Here is a 20302-nt window from a genome sequence, read left to right as displayed (position 1 = left end):
CGCTCCTCGCTAATCATTATGGTCTTGGATTGTGGGTGGAAGGCGGAGTCCCCGAAGGAAACCCAGTAAAACAGACAAACTCCAAGCAGATATTGTCATTGGTCAGGTTTGACTCCAGTGTTGCAAGGCTGCAGTGTGAGCCGCCACGCTGCCCATTTTGCATTAGGAGTGTATAAATTTGGGGGGTTTCAGGTCACTATTTGGGGTGCAATATGAACAAATGGATCTCCTCTGCGTTAGAGCATGTTGCTGATTTGCACCTTGTGATTTGCCTTTACAGCACCTGGCCCTGTGTCGTGTGAACGTGTCTCATCCTCATCTGAATGCTGCTGACTTTGTGGAAGCTTCTAGACTCCGCAGCCTGGATTCTAAAGCAAATATATTGCACGGTGAGTCCTGATGTCCTTGTTGGCCCAAGAAATGTCGCTGCTGAAATGTAAACTGCTGGTGCGAGAAGGAATTGCAGGTCGGCAGAAATAGCTAAATTTGGAAAGCTTACACTTAACGCCTTTCCCGACCCGTAAGAATGTGTTTCTGCGCACTTTTTGTACTCGTTTGCAATGAAGTCATTCAGCTGCACGTCATGTGACCTCACATCGGTCACTAGTTGGATCCAGAAGCGATGGTAGTCCACAAGTAATGAAACCACAGATCCGCAGAGTCTGCATCTCTGTTCATGTTCTTGATCAGTGGCTTTCAACGTGGGCGTTATTGCCCCTTGGAGGGTGTTTTTACTTCTCAAGGGGGCGGTGGAACGAAGAGGGGCAGCAGGGGGGGCGTTGGAACATAGAGGGGGTGGTAGGGGGCGTTCTGTTTTTGCTATGTTGCTTCCCCCGCCTTCCCCCTGTCTAGTAACTACATTTTTCTAAACATTTAGTAGTGAAACCTCGTTTTTCGTTGATAATCCGTCCCTAAACAATGGGTGAAATCCAAAACCGACAAAGTTGGAGGCAATTATTTCCATATGAATCCCTTACTTGTAATGGGAGTTGTGTGCAGCCTGCGCACCTCTATCATATAATGTATGACTTTTATAACTCCATGACTCCGCTACAGATCAATCACACTTCATAACACTGGATAACCTACAGCACAACCTAACCCATTGTATTACATAATGCCGCTGATTGGCTGGAACCGCTTCAAACTTTCACTTGTGTGGATCTCTGGGAGTTGTAGTCTTAGTGGACGCCAAGTGTCTTTTCAGAACACTGATATAAACTACAACTCCCAGAGACCCATAGAACTGAAAGTTACAGCCAATCAGTGGCATTATGGAATACGGCGGGTTAGGTTGTTCTTTAGGTTATCCAGTGTGATTGATCTATAGCGGAGTCATGACGTTATAAAAGTCATACATCATTATATCATAGAGCAACACAAGCGGTGCATTGTTGAGGCGTACTTTATAAAGATGGCTGAGAAGAAGAAATGGCGTCGATATTCAAATGAATACTTGAAATATGGATTCATCCCTTCTACAAACGGAGAGCTTCCCTTGTACCTCGTTTGTGAAAAGGCATGTTAAAACGAAGCTATGAAGCCTTCAAGACTGAGTGATCACCTTGCAAAAATGCATTCAGACAAAGTGGGTAAGCCTATTGCTTTTTTCCCAAGGTTAAGTCAAAGTTTGAGAACCGCAGCACTGTAGGCAAGCTATTTGGAAAATCTGCTCTCAATGCTGACAAAGGCCTCCTTGCTTCCTATAAAGTCTCTTTATTAATAGCGTAATGTGGCAAATCACATACTATTAGGGAATCACTTGTGTTACCTGCAGTTAAAAAGATTGTCAGTACTATGCTGGGGCCTGACACGTGTGCCATGGTGAAACCGGTTACTGAGTAATGACACAGTTTCAAGAAGAATTGACAAGATGGCTGCTGATGTGGAAGAAACACTTTTGAACGTGGGAAAGAACACAGAATTTGTAATGGTCTTGGATTGTGGGTGGAACGCAAATTGACGAGTCAAATATTAGACAATGAAGCATTGCTGCTAACTTACGTTGTTTCATTAATAGGAATGAAGAGGTAGTAGAGGAACTGTTGTTTACCAGAAATTTAACTTGTGCTGGATTTTATCTTATTTTAATAAACAACATTTTTATTCTAATATGTGCACATTTTTCTAAAACAAAAAGGTTTTTTTTGCCCTTTCCTTCACTCATCTTTTTGCTGGCCAACCGCTATCGGTTGCGCAGTTACTGATTTGGCGGCACCTGGAATTTTGTTGCACGCACCTCCTTCTATTATACCAGATAGAACCACCCCTTGAAAGGAACAAAAAGGGAAAACAAAAACACTGCTGTTTTTTTCCCTCACTGGTGTAGTTCCACTCCCCTTTCTTTTTACCACCGACACGAAAGGGGTACTGGTGTATCTTGTCTCCACCATAAGAATGGGTGAAGACCTGGCTGAGGCAGGTTGACATACAGGGGAGGGCCAGGTGACGCCCACTACTGCTGATTGGCTGATGGCTGCAGGATCTGCGGTCCCCGACCATGCAGCCCATCTCTGGGTCTTGGCTCGCATCTCCCGTCCAAACCCCGCTGCTGTCACTGGGCTGACCCCACAGACTGTCAGCTCCTATCTGCTGTCACTGTCCCTGGAAACTATCAGCGCAGGAGCGCAGGCCGGCCCCCGCTGCGGTCACTGTCCCCGGAGACTGTCCGTGCAGGAGAGCGGCAGGGGTGGTGAGTGACAGTGCAGTGGAGGATCGGAGCAGTGCAGGAGAGCGGCTGTCAGCACAGGACAGCAGCAGGGGGTGAGGAGTTACAGCACAGCGGAGGGCCAGAGAACATTGCATTGCCGGGGAGCCATCAGGACTGTAAGCACAGGCACACTGATTACCAGCATGGGGAGTGTGTACTGAGCGCAACCGGCGTCCACATAATCATGGCTCAGGGGAATCCCATGTTGGCGCTGTCACTTTTCTCCCTGCTCCACCGAACGCCGGCCCCGCTTGGCTGCCTGGAGCAAGGTCCTAGCAGCGTGGGGATTTAGTGATGTGTTGGAAGGAGGGTAAGGATTAGTTTAAGTGTTAGGCTTCTATTTTCAGCTGTAAATGCTTCCATGTTACTGCCCCCCCTCCCCCGCCACTCTCACATGGAAGCACGTACAGCTAATAATATAAGCCTAAAACTGAAAGTATCTCTCCATCCCAGGCAAACCTCAGTCCCCACGCTGCTAGGACCTTGCTCCAGGCAGCTAATCAGTATCTTGTGGGCGGTTACAACCCATCACTAGGTCTCCAGATACACCAGTACCCACGAAAGGCTCCTCTTTATACAAAAGCGTGGAAGAATTTTTCCAAGAGATAATCATCCCTTTAACAAATGTACTTGTGTAACCGACGGAGCGGCATCCATGATTGGTCGATATCGAGGATTTATAGCTTATTTAATATCTGCTATACCTGGTGTAATGGCAGTCCACTGTGTGATCCATCGGCAGCGCTTTGTTGCTAAACCTATGCGAGAGATTGCGTTAATTACATAGCGCAGAGCATCATGCGGTTAACAAGATCAAAGTTCACACTTTGAATGGAAGTCTTTTCCACAAGCTCTGTCCAGACCATGACGAAGAATTCGAACGTCTTCCCCCTACAGACCGAAGTGAGGTGGCTGTCAAGAGGAAAGTGCTTACGACGCTTCTACAGACTTTTTGACACAGTAGTCGAGTTTCTTCGGCCGATTGACCCAAGCCTTTGTGATGCAATCGAATTACGATGGCTTGACATTGCCTATCTCACAGACATAGTTGACAAACTCAACACAAAGCTACAAGGAGACAAAATGAATTTCATTAAGGCTAAACGTATAATCTCTTCCTTCCTACCAATAACCTGAGTCGATGTGAGCTGTCAGTTTCCAAGTCTTCAAGAAATTGCACACGAAGACGGAGACCAACTTTAAGATGCAGACTTAGACTTTTTTTGCTCACACCTCAAACAAGCCTAAGAAGACGTGCAAACTAGGTTTCATGATCTGTGTACCCTTGAAATGCTCAATCCTCTTTCAGCAGACGCAGGAGAATTTCATCCCAGACTACAAGAGCAGCTGATCGACTTGAAACGCGATAGAGAAGCCCAAGCACTGTTCCATCAATGTGCTATGAATGTTTTTATGTGGAAGTGAAGAATTCCTATCCTGTCCTGTGGCAGGAAGTTAAAAAAAAAAAACGTTTTGGCGCGGGACAACCCCTTTTTTTCAATAGGCCCCCCGTTCGGCGCGAGACAACCCCCAATGCATGTGTTAAAAAAAAAAAAGTTTAGTACTTACCCGAATCCCCGCGCTGCGGCGACTTCTTCCTTACCTTACCAAGATGGCCGCCGGGATCTTCACCCACGATGCACCGTGGGTCTTCTCCCATGGTGCACCGTGGGCTCTGTGCGGTCCATTGCCGATTTCAGCCTCCTGATTGGCTGGAATCGGCACACGTGACGGGGCGGAGCTACGAGGACCAGCTCTCCGGCACGAGCGGCCCCATTCACCAGGGAGAAGACCGGACTGCGCAAGCGCGTCTAATCGGGCGATTAGACGCTGAAATTAGACGGCACCATGGAGACGAGGACGCTAGCAACGGAGCAGGTAAGTGAATAACTTCTGTATGGCTCATATTTAATGCACAATGTACATTACAAAGTGCATTAATATGGCCATACAGAAGTGCTGAACCCCACTTGCTTTCACGGGACAACCACTTTAAGTTGCTCGTGTTAGCTTTTCCATCTACGTACCTAGTGGAGAGGGGCTTCAGGGCGGTTCAGCAGCTTTTGACAAAAGCCAGAAACAAACTTCAGATATGTGTAAGGGGCGACTGACGAAGATAGACTCAGATATCACGAAATTTGGCATCCGCTCATCAGGCCCAAGTAGTTGTTGTTGTTGATCGAATTTCATTGTTCTTGCATTTTAATTAGTCTTCTGACCATTAAGGGTTAAGGTGTTTCTTGTAATTTCTTTATACTTGTACGTTTCTATCGAAGGATAATTAGATATTATTGCTTGTTTCCAAAAAAAAGTCATCTTCTGCAATAAAACCCTTTTATTATTGTATCCACAATTAACCCATTGACTAAAATACGTCTTTGGTAATTTTTAGAGATGTTTCCACAATTAATGCTAATCTGTTAAACTTTCCAAAAAAAGTATTCAGTATTTTAATTAGTACTTTTAGCTTTGTAAACAAGGTAAACTTTGACCGGGTGTAAACCAATAATGCTTGGGGGGGCGCTGGCCACCGTCCCAATACCTAATGGGGGCGCGGAGCTGAAGACCACTGGTCTAGATGAATAATTGCATGACTTGCGCTAATCTCCTCCATCCGCAGGTCTGTCCGTCCTGGAAATGTGTCTGGTAATCGCTATGAAACACCTACAAGACGTTTATAGCGGGGAGCCCTTTAATTTCCAGATGGTGCACAACGGTAAGATCTGTCTTACATCCACGGGCGCTGCCAACTGTCAGAGCTTTCTTCTACATCCCTTTACCATTAAAGGGAGTTGGCTTGCTACAATGCTGCCCCCCACCCCCCATAGGCAACAGTTAGGATGGGGTAAAGCCTTGTAAGGCCCTCTCAATATTAAAGGGGAGGTATTGCCTATATATTTATTTTTTACTAATTAAAACCAGTAAATTTTCCATTTTGTAATCTGTTTATTTTCTCATTGTAGATTTTTTACTCTCTTGTCTGTACATGACCACGGGGGCGGCCATCCTGCCTGAACTACTGTTAACAGCATTTAGAAATATGCTTTACAGCAAGCTCATAGACAGGCAGGAGTGGATCCATTAACTTATATGAAAGAGTATTGTGAGCATGCTGTTACTTGTGCAGGGAGGGGGAGGCAGTGCGCTGTGACATCACAGACAGGTTTACACTGAGATGTGTCGCCTATATATAGATGACACAGGATCCACCATTCACAATAGGTGATGTCACAGCTCACCTCCTCCCCTCCCTGCACACTGACCACTAAGCCTAATAATAGTCTGACACTTCCTGTTCTGTAGAGTAAACCCCTCATCTCATCATCACAGGCAGGATTACACTGAGAGGTGACACTTCTATATATAGATAACAGTCTGCCTGTTATCTGCCAGTTGGACAAATGCAAGAATTCCAGCCTGACCCGATACTTTTGGCGCCCCTCCCCCCCCCCCCCTCCCCTCCCCCGGTACTCCTCATAACATTTTCTTTTTTGTTCTTTAGAGTTTCAGAAATTTGTCCAGAGGAAAGCGCATTCTGTCTATAATTTTGAAAAACCCGTCATCCTGAAGGTGAGATGTCCGTCGGGGCGTCAGTGAGGATTTCTGCTCTTTCTATTCGCTGCAGCTTTTAGTAGACACAGTACAAGGCTGCACTGAGCGCTGCGCCCTCTGCTGGGCATCTTGTGAGCTGCACCACTGGGTCTCACTGACTTTCTCTACCGCGGGCCTTTCTAATTACTTTCCGAGAGCCGCAATAATAGATCTCCGCTGTTCACACCTGTACCGCAGGGTTTATCTTCCCTCCTTTCACCATCACTTTGTATCTTGGCTACAATACTGTGTTCTTTCGAAGCCGCAACGAGTTGCCGAATTGTTCTCAATGAGGCGTCCGCTGTAGTGGGGAGTAAATGGATTGTTAAAACAGCGAGTGTGAAGCAAATGTGGAGGAAGTTGCTGTTTTTTGCCTTTTTGTGGACCATCTGTAAAGGCCCATTTAGACACGATTATCGCTCAAAATACATCTTGTGAGCGATAATCGTTGTGTGCGTTTACACCGCAAGATGATCGCTCAAAATTTGAGTGACAGTTTTGAGCGTTCACTTTGCATAAGTGTGTAAATGAAGGCTCATGCTGTATGCAGAACACAGCTGGAGCGCTGTCTTCTGCATACAGCTATTGTCTTCTCGGAGCGCTCAGCTGCTATACAGCTGAGCACTCCGAGCGGTGTATGCAGAACCAATAGTTCTGTGTATCCAGAACAATAGTATCAGTGGTATCCCACTGATAACTCAGCGCGGTCCTGATGAGACTCATCGTGGTCTTTCAGCTAGCTGAAAGATAACAATGATTGAGCGATGTCCGCACGTTTAGACCTAACGATTCTCGCTCAAAAGACGGCTTTGAGCGAGAATCGTTGGGTCTAAATGGGCCTTTAATTCCAGTAGGTTACTGTTATTTCTTCACCACCATTGTCTTGCTAATATATTGAATGGCCCTTTATTAGAGCCCCGGCCCTCTCATGATTGGCCCTTCCCTGTATGGTAATTCTACCCGTGGCCCCGGAGTGCGGCATGAAATCACGTGACAAGTTTTCCGCGGATCAGTTTCAGTGTGAATCCACATTAGGTGGGAAAATCCAGCGATCGGAGCGACTTCCAACGAGGCCGGTCATCAGTACTAGACTAACCGGGGGCTCACTGCCAACCGTGGGGGGGTGGTTCTCATGTAATGGTGTGAAGAGTTTAGAGAGAATGGCGCGATTAGGGTAAACATCCAGCATCTCGCTGAGTCCTTTCTTTGCTCTCTATTCTCAGGCCTTTGAACATTTGCAGCAGATGGAGCTGATCCGACCGATGGAAGGTCTGTCCGTCCGCACACAGAAGGAGTACCGACTCATGAAGCTACTGCTGGATAACAGCCAGATCTCAGAAGCCCTTCAGAAGTACCCCAACTGTCCGACTGATGTGAGGCAGTGGGCGACCTCCGCTCTCACCTGAACCGCCTTTTTCTAAATGTTTAGGCTTTTTTTCCCTTTTCTATAAAATGGTGTCAAGTGCTGCAGATCCGTCTCTTTGTGTCTCTAAATCCTTGACTTGATATAATCTGTCTGCCACCACTTCGGCTTGTACCCCCAGTGTAACCCCAAGCTACTCCCACTTCAGGGATGTCAATTTGTCCACTTAGGTGATTGGGAATCCATTCCACCTGCTTTGGTGCAAATACGTAAGAACAAGTGCGCCGGAGACGACAGAAAGACCCCCCCAAAGTGGGACGGGGGACATTTCCTCTTCTGTCTGTGGTTTCCTGGTGTCCTTGTCTTTACGGGCTGCATCAGGCGCTACCTGCAGCCAATCAGGTTGTACAGATAGTCCTGCTCCGCCCGGATGACAGACCCATACATGCCGCAGCAAGAAGGTTTACTGTGTCTCCCAGCACAAGAGCCTGGATCTGATAGTAGGACACGGGCCGTTACACCAGGAGCGCCAGACAGATGGGCATCAACCCAATACCAAGACTGCAGGAACGGGAGGAGCTGCCAGAGAGCTATGGGATGACCTGCAGCATCAGAGGAGCAGATCCCTACGGGGTGACCTGCAGCATCAGAGGAGCAGATCCCTACGGGGTGACCTGCAGCATCAGAGGAGCAGATCCCTACGGGGTGACCTGCAGCATCAGAGGAGCAGATCCCTACGGGGTGACCTGCAGCATCAGAGGAGCAGATCCCTACGGGATGACCTGCAGCATCAGAGGAGCAGATCCCTACGGGATGACCTCCAGCAGCTACTGTCCGCACTGTCATACTCCGTGAGGATGGCATGGGGGCCTGACGTCCTGCAGTGGGACTTATACCTACAGCCCCAGATCTGACAGCTTGGTTGGCATTCACCAGAGGACACCAGAATTGGCGCAGATGAGAGCAGGATCCCACTGAGCGGGTCTTTTGTTCATAACCTGACGTGTATTTTAGGTGTCCCCAGAATGTTTTGGGGCAGAGTACTACTTTATACATGTAAACCCGACGATCGCTGCACCCTTCATGCTTGGGCGATTCCATTATGGATCATGTACCACATGGTGTTCAGTCTGACGAGTGCTGTAGCCCACTTGTTCTAGTTATGGGGGGCTCAGCGCACTCCTTCTGAGCTGCTTCTTTGACTTTACGTAAAGTGGTTGTCTCGTGATTGTCAGCCCAAAATTGTACATTTTTCTGCATTTACACTGATTAACCCCTTAGCACCCCTGGACGTGTTTGCGGATCCTGGGTGGGCAGAGTTGATCCCGCTCCTCACACGGCCAGTGTAAGCTGTCTCTTACGTGCCGTCCAACCACAGCAGTTAACCCTTTTAAATGCCGCTATCAATTCTCACAATGCCATTTAAATAGCTCAGTCAGCGACCGGCGTTCCCAAATGGCCGCATCTGTGATGAGACGGCGAGCCACCATTAAGTTGTCATGGCAGCCGGGAGCCTTCTTGTTTTAAGAGATTTTATTTTAGAACATAAAACCTCCATACATTTTTTTTTTTAATACAATTAAATTAACGTAATTGTATTGAAGCAACAGAGAGAGCGAACGCCCTGAAACGATGCTTGAGGCGAGTACAGACAGCAGGTGGCGCTATTCTAGCATTAGTCCTGGAATATATATATATATATGGATAGAATGGTGCCCCCTGCTTTTATAACGTAAGCCCTGCAATATCTGGGGATAGAAACGTGCATTTTTTTAATGAGTAAATATACAAAATGTTTATAATTTTGGGCTGGATTTAACGAGAAGCAACAGTTCTCAGGGCGAGAGCTCTTTCCGGCACACTTACATGAGCCGATTGACAAAGCAAGTCGGCAGACGCTTGTTCGCAGCAGATTAGGAAGCATTTTTCTACTTGCAAGAATCTGCTGATAAATGAGGGTCTGCAGAACCGATTTCTCTCCCGTTTGTTCTAGAGACCCCTGAGGGCGCCCACAAAATTGCGCTTTTTTAACGTGAATGTCAATGGGACTTTCTAATGTGTTCGTCTGTGGGAGCCCTGAAGCTTCTCATCTGGTTTTCCAATTTTGTCCAAAACTTGCACGTTTTTCCAACATTTGGCATGCCAGAGCGCCATGTGAAAAGTTTTTACTGATGGGGCTGTGGCGCTCCCGGGGGCGCCGTGTGCCTCAGCTGTCTTTCTTGCTCTTGGCAGCTGAAGACGGACACCTATAGATGTCTAAAGACGTCTACAAACCTCCATGTCCAACTACAGCTGTAGAGAGGAGCTGGCAAGGAGGACAGCCGACGGGGCCCAGCGCTCTGCGGTCATCAGTGGGGGTCTCAGCAGTTGGACCTTCACTGATCAAACCTTTTGCTAGATCACTCTGACATGTCAACAGTTTGAAAACCGGGATGCAAGCGGCGGAGGGTCGCAATTCCCCAGAAGTGATGCGAGATGTGTTTGCATAAAAACTCCTCGATCCGGGGTAAAAAACACGTTGACAAGTGCGATACCGCGCTCGCCAGTGTGAATGTAGCCTTACTCTAATGACTCCTCATTAATCATCAGGTTGCATCTGGTCCGCGTCTTCTGATGGTCACACACCGTCTATCAGTTCTGCTGCAGGAACACTCCTGCCCATCCGGCCCCAGAGGGCCAAGGACAGTGCGACCAGGATCAACCCATCCTGCTGGAATTCACTTTAGTGCGGTTGTAGAGGTCAAAAGAATCATAACTTTTATTTATTCATCGACGTAGCTGGCAACAGGTGGTTTTTTTGCGTGACAAGTTGTATTTTTCAATGGTACTATATAATGTACTAGAAAACTTAAAAATAAAAATTCTTAGTGGAGTGAAATGGGGGAAAAAAAAAAAATTCCGCCATCTATGGGTGCAATTTGTTTCTACGGCGCACAAACTGCAACAAAAATGACCTGATAGCTTTATTCTGTGGGTCGGAACGATTACTACGATACTAAACTTATATTGTTTTTTTTTCTTTTTGCTGCACTAGTTTTATTTACATAGTTGTGTGACATCTCATTTTGTGCGGAACGTCGTTTAGTTTTCGGCGGTACCATTCGTGAGTACATATCACTTTTTTGATCGCGTTTTATTACATTTTTTTCTTCGATACAGGGTGATCACGAAAGAGCAATTTTGGCGTTCTTTAGTTTTATTTTCTGACAACTTCACCATGCGCGGTAAATAATGTGTTACTTTGATAGGTTGGACTTTTATGGCCGTAGTGATACCAAATATATATATTTTATTATAAATATGGCAAAAAGGGTTTTTTTACCTTTATTACCCTTTTTTTTAAATAAATAGGAAAACTTTTTTTAAACTTAATTTTTAGACCCCAGAGGTGACAATAACTTGCGATGGATTGATCGCTCCTTCAGTATGATGTAATGCCGTAGCATTACATACTGCGATTGTCCCACCATACTTGTTACCCATCATGATGGCAGTGCGAACGAGCATGTGCAAAGCCATTTCAGTTAGTGGCTAGGGGTGATGGAAAGGACCCTGCTGTCCATCGTATAACCTTTGGCTGGAGCGGGCTCTACTATTGCAGTCGTGTTGTAAGAGCCAACGAAGGGCTGCGGGACCTTGTTCTACCTTTTGACTTATCCTGTGGACAGTTAATAAATGTCCATTGTGGGAAAATCCCTTGGAGTACGTCCGTATAGCGTAAATGTCATGTTGATTCTGCGCCAAAATCCGCTATGGGAACTCACTGTGCAGTTCGTCACATAGATTTTTACCAGAAGCAAATCTGAAACCCACATTGTAGGAGTGGGAGACGAAAGAAGTGAGGTGCCCATTAGAAGCCTCCGGCACAGATCCAGTACATCACGCTCCTCGTACGAGCAATACCCCTCCAGCACGCACCAGGATACCCAGTTTTCACTTAGTATCCGTAGGAGGCAGAGCTCTTCATTGTCAGTCCTCAGGACTAAGGATGAGCGAGTATACTCGCTAAGGCACTACTCGTCCGAGTAATGTGCTTTAGACGAGTATCTCCCTGCTCGTCCATAAAGATTCGGGGACCGCTGCGGCTGACAGGTGAGTCGCGGCGGGGAGAGCGGGCGGGAGAGAGAGATCTCCCCTCCGTTCTTCCCCGCTCTCCCCCGAATCTTTAAGGACGAGCAGGGAGATACTCGTCTAAGGCACATTACTCGGACGAGTAGTGCCTTAGCGAGTATACTCGCTCATCCTTACTCAGGACCCTTTTGGACTCTGGAAATACAGGGAGGCAGGACTCTCCCACTTGCCCTACGGAGGGTGGCGAACAGAATGGAGTTAACTGCGCTGTTGTCTGTTCTAACTTCAGAAGAAAAGGAGGCATGTTCAAGTCCACTTGAATGTGATGCGCCAGCAGTAGGGTTCACCATCCTGGAGCACTCCCATCCTCCCTAAGAGGCGGTAAGTAGATGGGGTTCACTGTTGGAAAAGGGCAGCTCTCCTGTGGGTAAATATATCCTCCCTCCTTCTCCAGGTCCCCCCATCCCAGGCAGCAACTGGCTATGGGGACGCCGAGTGCCACTGGGCTCCTAGGACAGGTGACTTCCTATCATAGAGACCCCTGTCCCCTTTAAGTATGAGGGCCTGCTTTCCACCATAGGGGATAGTCTTATAGTTGCAGTGTGAAAAACTCTGCAGGTGACAGTGCAGGCTTCTGGTACTCCAATGGTGACTGTCTCCTTCAGAGACGTTCTCAAAGTATCACCCCCCATGAGGCGTTTGAGGATGCTTGCCCAAGTAATGGAGCCTCTCTGACAAACGGATTCACTAAGCCAAAGAGCGTAGATCTGCTTTACTCTTTTCCAGATGACTTAGTAAAAAAAATGGTTGTCTTCTCCAGCAGTGGATTTCCCAGTGTCCCACTTAGCTAGGCACATGACTCTGCCAATGGCTGACGCAGCATCTTTTCAGGACATACAGGACAAAAAAATAAAGTTGCTGGACAAAACTTCTTTTGAGGCAATAGGGTCAGTTCTTCGTCCAGTGTTCGCTAGCACCTGGGTCAGCAAGGCATCGCTAGAGTGGGGAACAGCTACGTCAAGGGATTCTGTCTATCTCTCTTCCGGAAGAGTTAGCAGACATGGCTACTCAGATAAACCAGGCAGGGAATTTACAATGTGAGGCTTCCTTGGCTTTAGCCTGACTGTTAGCCAGCACATTGGCAGCTTATGTACCCACACACCGAAGCCTGTGGTTAAAAACCTGGGATGCAAACGCATCAAAGAAATCCTTGACAGGACTTCTTTTATGGGGTCAATACTTTTTGGAACCATGCTGGAAGACAGCATCTCAGAAGCAACTGGCGCCACTCTAGGCCCAGGGGCTCCGATACAGAGAAGCCCTCGCAGATTAGTCATCAAAACCTTGTCGGTAAACCGCCCACATGAATGGCAGCCCTCACCAGACGTGTTCAGGGTAGGAGGCCACTTTCCCTATTTAGGGAAACTTGTCTCACCCATGTCACAGACACCTTTGTTCAGGAGGCAGTTTCTGCCGGATACGTCATAGAATTTTGGTCCCTCCCTCTGGCTTTCTTCGGTATCTGTCTTCCAAGATACCCAGAAAAGGGCACAGGCCATTCTCCAGGCGATAAGACATATTGTTCGCAAAGGCCGTTATCATTCCTCATTCACGATTTTGGGATTTCTAGTCAAACCTTTTTGTGGTCCCCAAAAAAGGACAGCACGGTCAGGCTAGTACTGGATCAAAAGTGGCTGAACCAGTACATCAAAGTGAGACACTTTTACATGGAGTCTCTGAGGTCAGTAATTGCATCCATTGAACCTCAGGAGTTTCTGTCCTCTAATCAACATAAAGGATGCATATCTTCATATTCCCATCTGCACGGTACATCAGCGATTCCTCTGCTTCACCACACAATAGTCATTACTAGTTCACTGCACTTCCGCTCGGGTTGGCCACAGCTCCCCAAGTCCTTACAAAGATTTTGGCAGCCGTCATGGCGCTGCTTCATGCCAAGTGGATAGTACCCATCTTATACCTCGACAACATCCTGATAAAGGCCCGACTGTCGGACAACATTGAGTCTTCATATCACTTTACACAACCTGTCCAGGTTCAGTTGGATAGTCAACCATACCAAGTCCTGTCTAACTCCATCACATTGTTTGCAGTTTCTGGGCCAAATCTTTGACACGGCTCAAGTCTGGATAATCTTACTGGAGACAAAACTACTCCTCCTCCAGAAGTACACTCTGCTGACTCCAAATTTCGTGACGATTCGGCACTGCACGAGTGTCCTGGGGTTGATTGTCTTATCTTTTGAGATGATCCCATTCGCCCAAGTTCACGCTCGGCCTCTCCAGGGGCACATTCTCTCTCGCTGGAACACGTCTGTGCACACTCTTGACCGGAAGAGTCAGATATGTCAACAGCTGCAGCTATCCCTCCCGTGGTGGCTGGAATCCTCACGGGTGCAGGTGGGATGCTTTCTGACTCGCCGATGGCAAGTACTGACAAAAGGATGCCAGCTTATCCAGCTGGGAGGGAATCTTTCAGTGCAGGGTAAGTTGAGCAGAAAGGAGGACACACTTCCAATAAACGTATTGTAACTTCGGGCCAATTCTACTGTCTCTGTATCACTTTGCACCACAGCTAACAGGGCTTCCAGTTCGCATATAGACCGAGACGCGACAGCTGACGTGTACCTAAACCACCAAGGCTGGAGTCACAGCACCAGTGTCATGGTGGAAGCAATTAATATTTTGAGTTGGACCAAAGCACACATCCCAGCAGTTTTGGCAAGTCTACATACTGGGAGTGGGAATTACATCCAAAAGTTTTTCAAGCAGACTGCCAAAGGTGGGGACAACTGGAGATGGACCACATGGTGGCAATGCTCAACCGAAAACTACCAACCTTCATAGCCAGAGCACAGGACCCTAAGACTTGAGCAGTAGATGCACTGGTGATTCTGTGGACGGAGTTTCGGTTCCCGTATGAGTTTCCTTCCTTGCCCTTGATCCAGAGGATGGTCAAAATGCAAGGTCTTCCGGTAATGCTCATCGCACTGGAATGGCCCTCACAGGGCGTGGTACGCGGATTTCATCGGCCTACTTGCAGACTCCCTGGGGTGACTTCCGCTTCAGAAAGATCTGCTCTTATATGGACCCCTCTTCCACCCAAATTTATCTACGTGTAATTTAACGGCATGGCCCGTGAGGCGATGGTTTTAAGAGCCTGCAGATTTTTGGAACCGGTAATCCAGACCATGTTAGAAGCCAGAAAACCTGCCTCCTCCAAAATTTATCGTGTATGAATTTCTTCCGCTGGTGTGAGCAAAGTGGCATTAATCTTACGTGTTTCTCTTCATCCTGCATCCTGTATTTCCTTCAGGAGCGCCTCAATATAGGCTTGAGCACCTCAGTTCCTTTAAGGGTCAAGCGTCCGCACTTTCTATTCTATTCCAGCGTCCATTGGCCTCCAAGGCAGCAATCCGCACATTTCTACAGTGTGTCCCATGCAGTTCCCCTTTTCCGTGCCTATTCCTCGGTGTGACTTGAATCTCATTCTGGATGCATTTCAGTCCCATCTCTGAGCCTTTAGGTGAAGTCCAGGCTCGGCTGTTGCCTTGGAAGGTTGTTTTTTTTTCGTGGCGGTCACATCTAATCTGCCAAGTGTTGGAGTTGGCAGCGTTATCAGTCAACCCTCCATTCACCAGGACAAGGTGATGCACCATTGGGTTTCTTCTGAAGGTGGTGTCTTTGATGCACATCAATGAGGACATTATTCTGCCGTCATTCTGTCCCTCAGCAGCTCATCCCAGAGACCGTGCTCTGCACAAGTTGAATCTCGTGCAGATTTATTTTTCTAAAATGGCTTTGGTCAGATGCTCCGATTTCTTGTTCGTGATTCCTAAGGGCCAAAGACGTGGTCTTGTGGCCTCCAAGTTGACCATTTCCAGCTGGATCCATTTAGCAGTGCCCAAAGCATATCCTGCCAAGGGCAGGAAACCGCCCTTCCGTGTTACGACACATTCAACTTGGGCGGTGGGGGTTTCATGGGCAGTGCACAATGGGGCTTCTGCTTTTAAGTGTGTAAAGCTGCGACGTAGTCCTCCTTAAACAGTTTTTCAAAGTTTTACAGGGTGCATACTTTTGCATCTGCAGACGCCTCCCTCAGTTGGACAGTTTTGCAAACTGCTGTAAACTGACCGCATGCGTCCTTTTTCTACTTTTCACTCCCTGGAGGCTGCTCTAGAATGGCCCATAGTCTTCAGCTGTGTCCCCCAATGACACGGACGAGAAAACAAGATTCTTGTACTTACTATAAAATCTCTAGTCTCGTTCATTGGGGGACACAGCACCCACCCATTCTTTTGTTAACATTGTTGGGTTCCTCCTTGTTGGAGAGTTCGTTCTGTGGTTGAACATGGCGTTAATACAAGTTACTATTCTTACCAGACTGGTTGCCACACGTTGTACTGATATTTTTCACATCCTACTTGGCTGCTCCTACTGCTTGCATGGTGCCTACAGAAGGGGTATAACTAGTAAGAGGAGCCAACACTTTCAGCTTAGTTTTGCTTCCCAGTGGCAGCAGCTATACCCTGTGTCGCCCAATGAACGAAAGAGTTTACATTAAGTACAAAAATCTTGTTTTTTCTGCTTTCGTAATGAAGCCGATAACGGACCCCCCCCAGTGCAGCGGTCAATATACTGTAGTCTTAGGGCTCATTTACACGGGAAATGCAGTTTTGGTCCATGAAAAACTGACAGGTTTAACAGCATGGATGTTGCAGAACTGCTTTCAGTGTGTGAAATTTTTCACATGTACAAAAAAAAAAACCACACAAGGAGGCCAAATTGGTCATTTTTTCTGTCTGAAGTGTAAAAACAACAAAATAAAAATACAGCCCAGACGCATGTTCACAAACAGACCAAAATAGGGCATGCGCGCATGTTAAGGAAAAAGACCAACCTCTAGGTTCACCCCCCCCCCCCCCCCTCACATAATGGGTATGTTTTTCAATAGTTAAAGCCTTGTGTAAAAGGCAGAGGAAAAAAAGAAACCTTAAACATTTAGATGCCAGTCAGCAATGACTGCCGCTTCTGCAGGCTCAGGTGGTCTAATGGAGTGATTGGATAAGCAAGTCCTCATCTTCACTCCTTTTCCTGTGTGATATGAGCAAATAAGCTTTGTTTGATGGGCAGGCGTGATCACATGAAGAGTCAGTGTCACCTCTCTCCTGGGAATGGGAGATATACAAGAGAATCCCAGATCTTTTGTATGCTGCCTGATTCTCCCCCTGCCATATCTGCTCCGCTGTGCTGACTAAAGTGTGACAAGCTGTAAATTCAGTATTCCCAACCCCACTTCAAACGTCTGAAGCTCCGGTACTGACAGAGCTAGCCAAGAATCTTGGCTTTAAAATAACACCAAAAGCACGTCAGTAGCTCTGATAGAACCGGAGCTACAACCATTTAAACTAGAACTAGCCGTTAGTCCGTTATAATGCCCTTTTCATGCAAAACGAACAGCGCTCCTCCTGAACTGTTGGGGGTTAATGGGTCAGTGTGCGTTAGAAAAAGTATATGTTAGCACACGGACGGAAAATACACTCGTGTGAATGGCCCTTGTTTAAACAGCCTTAATTTAGGACCACGTTCTGTCCACGTGATTCCACGGACAGCAGAGCGCCCCATTTTAACCTATGAGGCTATACAATTTTTAACAATTGTTGCCGATGCTGTATGAAACAAGTCGCTGCATGTCCAATGGTTGGCAGTCTTAACAGATGAGTATAGACATGCAATGGGCAGGGTTTGTAGATTGCTGTGTGGATCCGGTCTTATGGATGCAGAATCTGAGTCACGTAGCAGCACTCGAGATCTGCAGCAGCGCAGGCTGCAAATTGGCAGCAGAAATCTAAGGTTCAGCCTTGTCCGTCTGCAGTAGAATCTGCAGCAGATTTCGTAAAAAAAAATCCGCCTTGTCCGTTCCAGGAAGATCAAAACAAATGGGAATCAAGTTGCTCAGAGTGAGTGTCATATTTTCATTTTTATTAGTTTTCTTGTCCTTTTGGTGGGGGTAGCATACAGGTTTCATTTGTACAATATTTAACAATCACTTTTTACCAGGGCGTTTCTGTAGCTTCTCGCAAAACAAACGGGAAGAAAAAATATATAATATATGAAAACTTGCAATTATAAAGAAACAGTAGTACAGCAACCTTATTCCAACCGCCACGTAGGATTGCTTACCAAGGAGATCAGAGGTAACGGATTCTTCTATGGACTGAGAAACTGCATAATAGAACAGAGTTGCTGGTTGAATCTGAGGTAAATGATTCGCAATCAGACGACACTTTCCCTTTTGCATCGTTCTGCAATTAAACCATAAATAACTCTCTGCATATTTATACCAAATGCACCCAAGTAAGAAAAAAGTCATAGAAAGTTTCCAAACAGACAGGAAAACATCAGAAAAGTTGAAAGAAAAAAAAACAAAAACTTTTAGCAAACCCCAAAAAAAGTTAAATTGGCAGTTGATAGTATTGAGCTATATTGTCACAGAGAGACGCGATTACAACACCTTCAGTTACATTCAGTACAGGTCTCAAGGCATTGGGAGAATGAAGACAGGCCACGGCGAAGGAGGAAACGTACCGCTGCTCAGCGCTGAGGAACGAAATGAGGCCAGGCTGCGGGCAGTTTTGGAAATGCGCTCGCCAAAGCAGATCTGTACAAACCCCTAGAATATCGGATTGTCCTTTATACTGGGACGATGCAGGTCACAAACCAGTCCAGGCTGATCTAGGGGAGCAGAAGTATTAGTTCAAAATGGCTGCCTCTGCTTAAAGGGGTATTCCAGGACTTTTAACATTGATGACCTGTCATGAGGATAGGTCATCAATAGTTGATTAGTGGAGATCCAAAGTGGCGGCTCTCTGCCAGACGATTGTCCGGTCTGTTGCCAGTGCAGCGGGCTGTATGTGGTCAAAGCCGGAAGTGTAATCAATGGGAGCACTGCCTCACATTACGCTCCTTGTCCGTACGGACTACTGCACTGATCGCGGGCCGGACGATCCCCACCAACTACTGATGAACTATTCTGAGGACAGATCTTCAATAGTTAAAAAAAAAAAAAAAAAAAAGCGCCCAGGAATACCACTTTAAAAGGGGTCAGAGTTTAAAGGATCTGGCTTCCCACCCCAGAAATAGCGCCACCAGGCTGTCTGGAATTGCAGCTCAGGCTCATTCAAGTGAATCAGGCAGTCCGTAGTAATGCTAGTTTATAGGCCCGTGTAAAGCTGCACCTGATCATCTGGCAAATTGCTTTGACTTGTTCGTTGGCTGATCCCATTTTTTGTGCGGCCAAGTAAAATCATCGTTGCCGGCTGATCCCCCCACATGAAGGGGGGCTGTACTGCCGACAGCAATGATTCTCTATGAGGGATGAACGATTGAGTTAGCAAGTTTTGTCGGCACAGAGCTTGATCTGCCGGGTAGACGAGTGCTGAACCCACTGATCAGCGCTCGTCTACTGGAGTAAATCGTTCTAAAAATGGTGGGTGAATTAAAGGGGTTGTCCGGTTGCAATATTTTTTTTAATGACATACACAGGGCTTTAGAAAAGACAAAAAAAGGGCAAAGTAGCAGTGCTTACCCATCCTCAGTCCCATAGTCCTCCCGGTGGAGCGAAGACCACATGAATGCTGCAGCTGCCAGGAGAACAGTCAGTAACACTGACATCTGACTGGCTGCAGTGGTCACATGTCCGCTCCAAAACAAAGATTGGGAGGCCCGCGGGGCTGGTGTGGAGGACGGCTACTTTGTATTTTAAGTCCTGTGCACCTGTCAGTAAAACTTCTATCCGAACAGGAGAACCCCTCTAAAAAGGGGATTTCCTAGACTTTTCTATTGATGACCAACCCATACAACAGGTCACCATGATAAGGGGGGAGCGGGGAAGACTCCCAGCGGCTCCACCAATCACAATTGCTTGAAGGCAGCTGCAGCCATCAGATCATATGTACATTACAGCTGAATGGGTGCACAAAGACCAAGTGACCAATGAAAATGCAGTCACAGGCCCAAAATAGAGCAGCAGCTGTTCCAACTGATCAGCAGGGGGGCCCAGGAGATATTGATCAGTCATAATTAAATCCTGGAGAGCCCCTTTAACAGGTTAACAGCAGATTATGGCCCATTTACACAGCTGACAGTGTTGCACCCAAGATCCTTGGGAGTAACTTGCATCGCACAGCGCAGACACCCCCCACCACGGGAGACCATATAATGCCAGTCCTACAGTCGTGCGAGAAAACTATCCCACAACCATTGCATATAACGGGTTCTATTTTTGTGCGAGTTTTATACGCCTCGCAACACACAAAACGTGCGCAAAAATATTGGCTGTATAAATACACAAGTATCCAATGTTGCCAAGCGGACATGGGGTGGCGCGCTGACGGTAGCGCATGAAGCTGCCACATTAGCAGATACAGAGGTAGGAGAGCAGAGGCCATGTCCGTAATAACACACGCCGGTCTTATTTCTCGTGGGACTGCACAGTATTGCGCTATAGACATCTATGGGTTCCGCATTGCGGCTTCACAAGACTAA

General features: G+C 47.0%; 1 protein-coding gene across 2 annotated transcripts in view; it reads left to right on the top strand.

Annotated features, from left to right (window-relative positions):
• The window catches only part of ORC4 (origin recognition complex subunit 4), a 42933-nt gene extending 35162 nt beyond the window's left edge, over window positions 1–7771 (top strand). For both annotated transcript variants that reach the window (XM_066575185.1, XM_066575186.1), the window contains exons 11-14: window positions 281–389; window positions 5331–5426; window positions 6213–6280; window positions 7525–7771. In XM_066575185.1, coding sequence (XP_066431282.1) covers window positions 281–389; window positions 5331–5426; window positions 6213–6280; window positions 7525–7707 — 456 coding nt within the window. In that variant the 3' untranslated portion in view covers window positions 7708–7771. The remainder of the gene's footprint in view (window positions 1–280; window positions 390–5330; window positions 5427–6212; window positions 6281–7524) is intronic.
• The last annotated feature ends 12531 nt before the right edge of the window (window positions 7772–20302 follow it).

The sequence above is a fragment of the Eleutherodactylus coqui genome, chromosome 8, assembly GCF_035609145.1.
Source record: "Eleutherodactylus coqui strain aEleCoq1 chromosome 8, aEleCoq1.hap1, whole genome shotgun sequence".
Taxonomy (NCBI): domain Eukaryota; kingdom Metazoa; phylum Chordata; class Amphibia; order Anura; family Eleutherodactylidae; genus Eleutherodactylus; species Eleutherodactylus coqui.
Note: the sequence above shows the minus strand (reverse complement) of the source record. Positions and strands in the feature narration are given on the sequence as shown.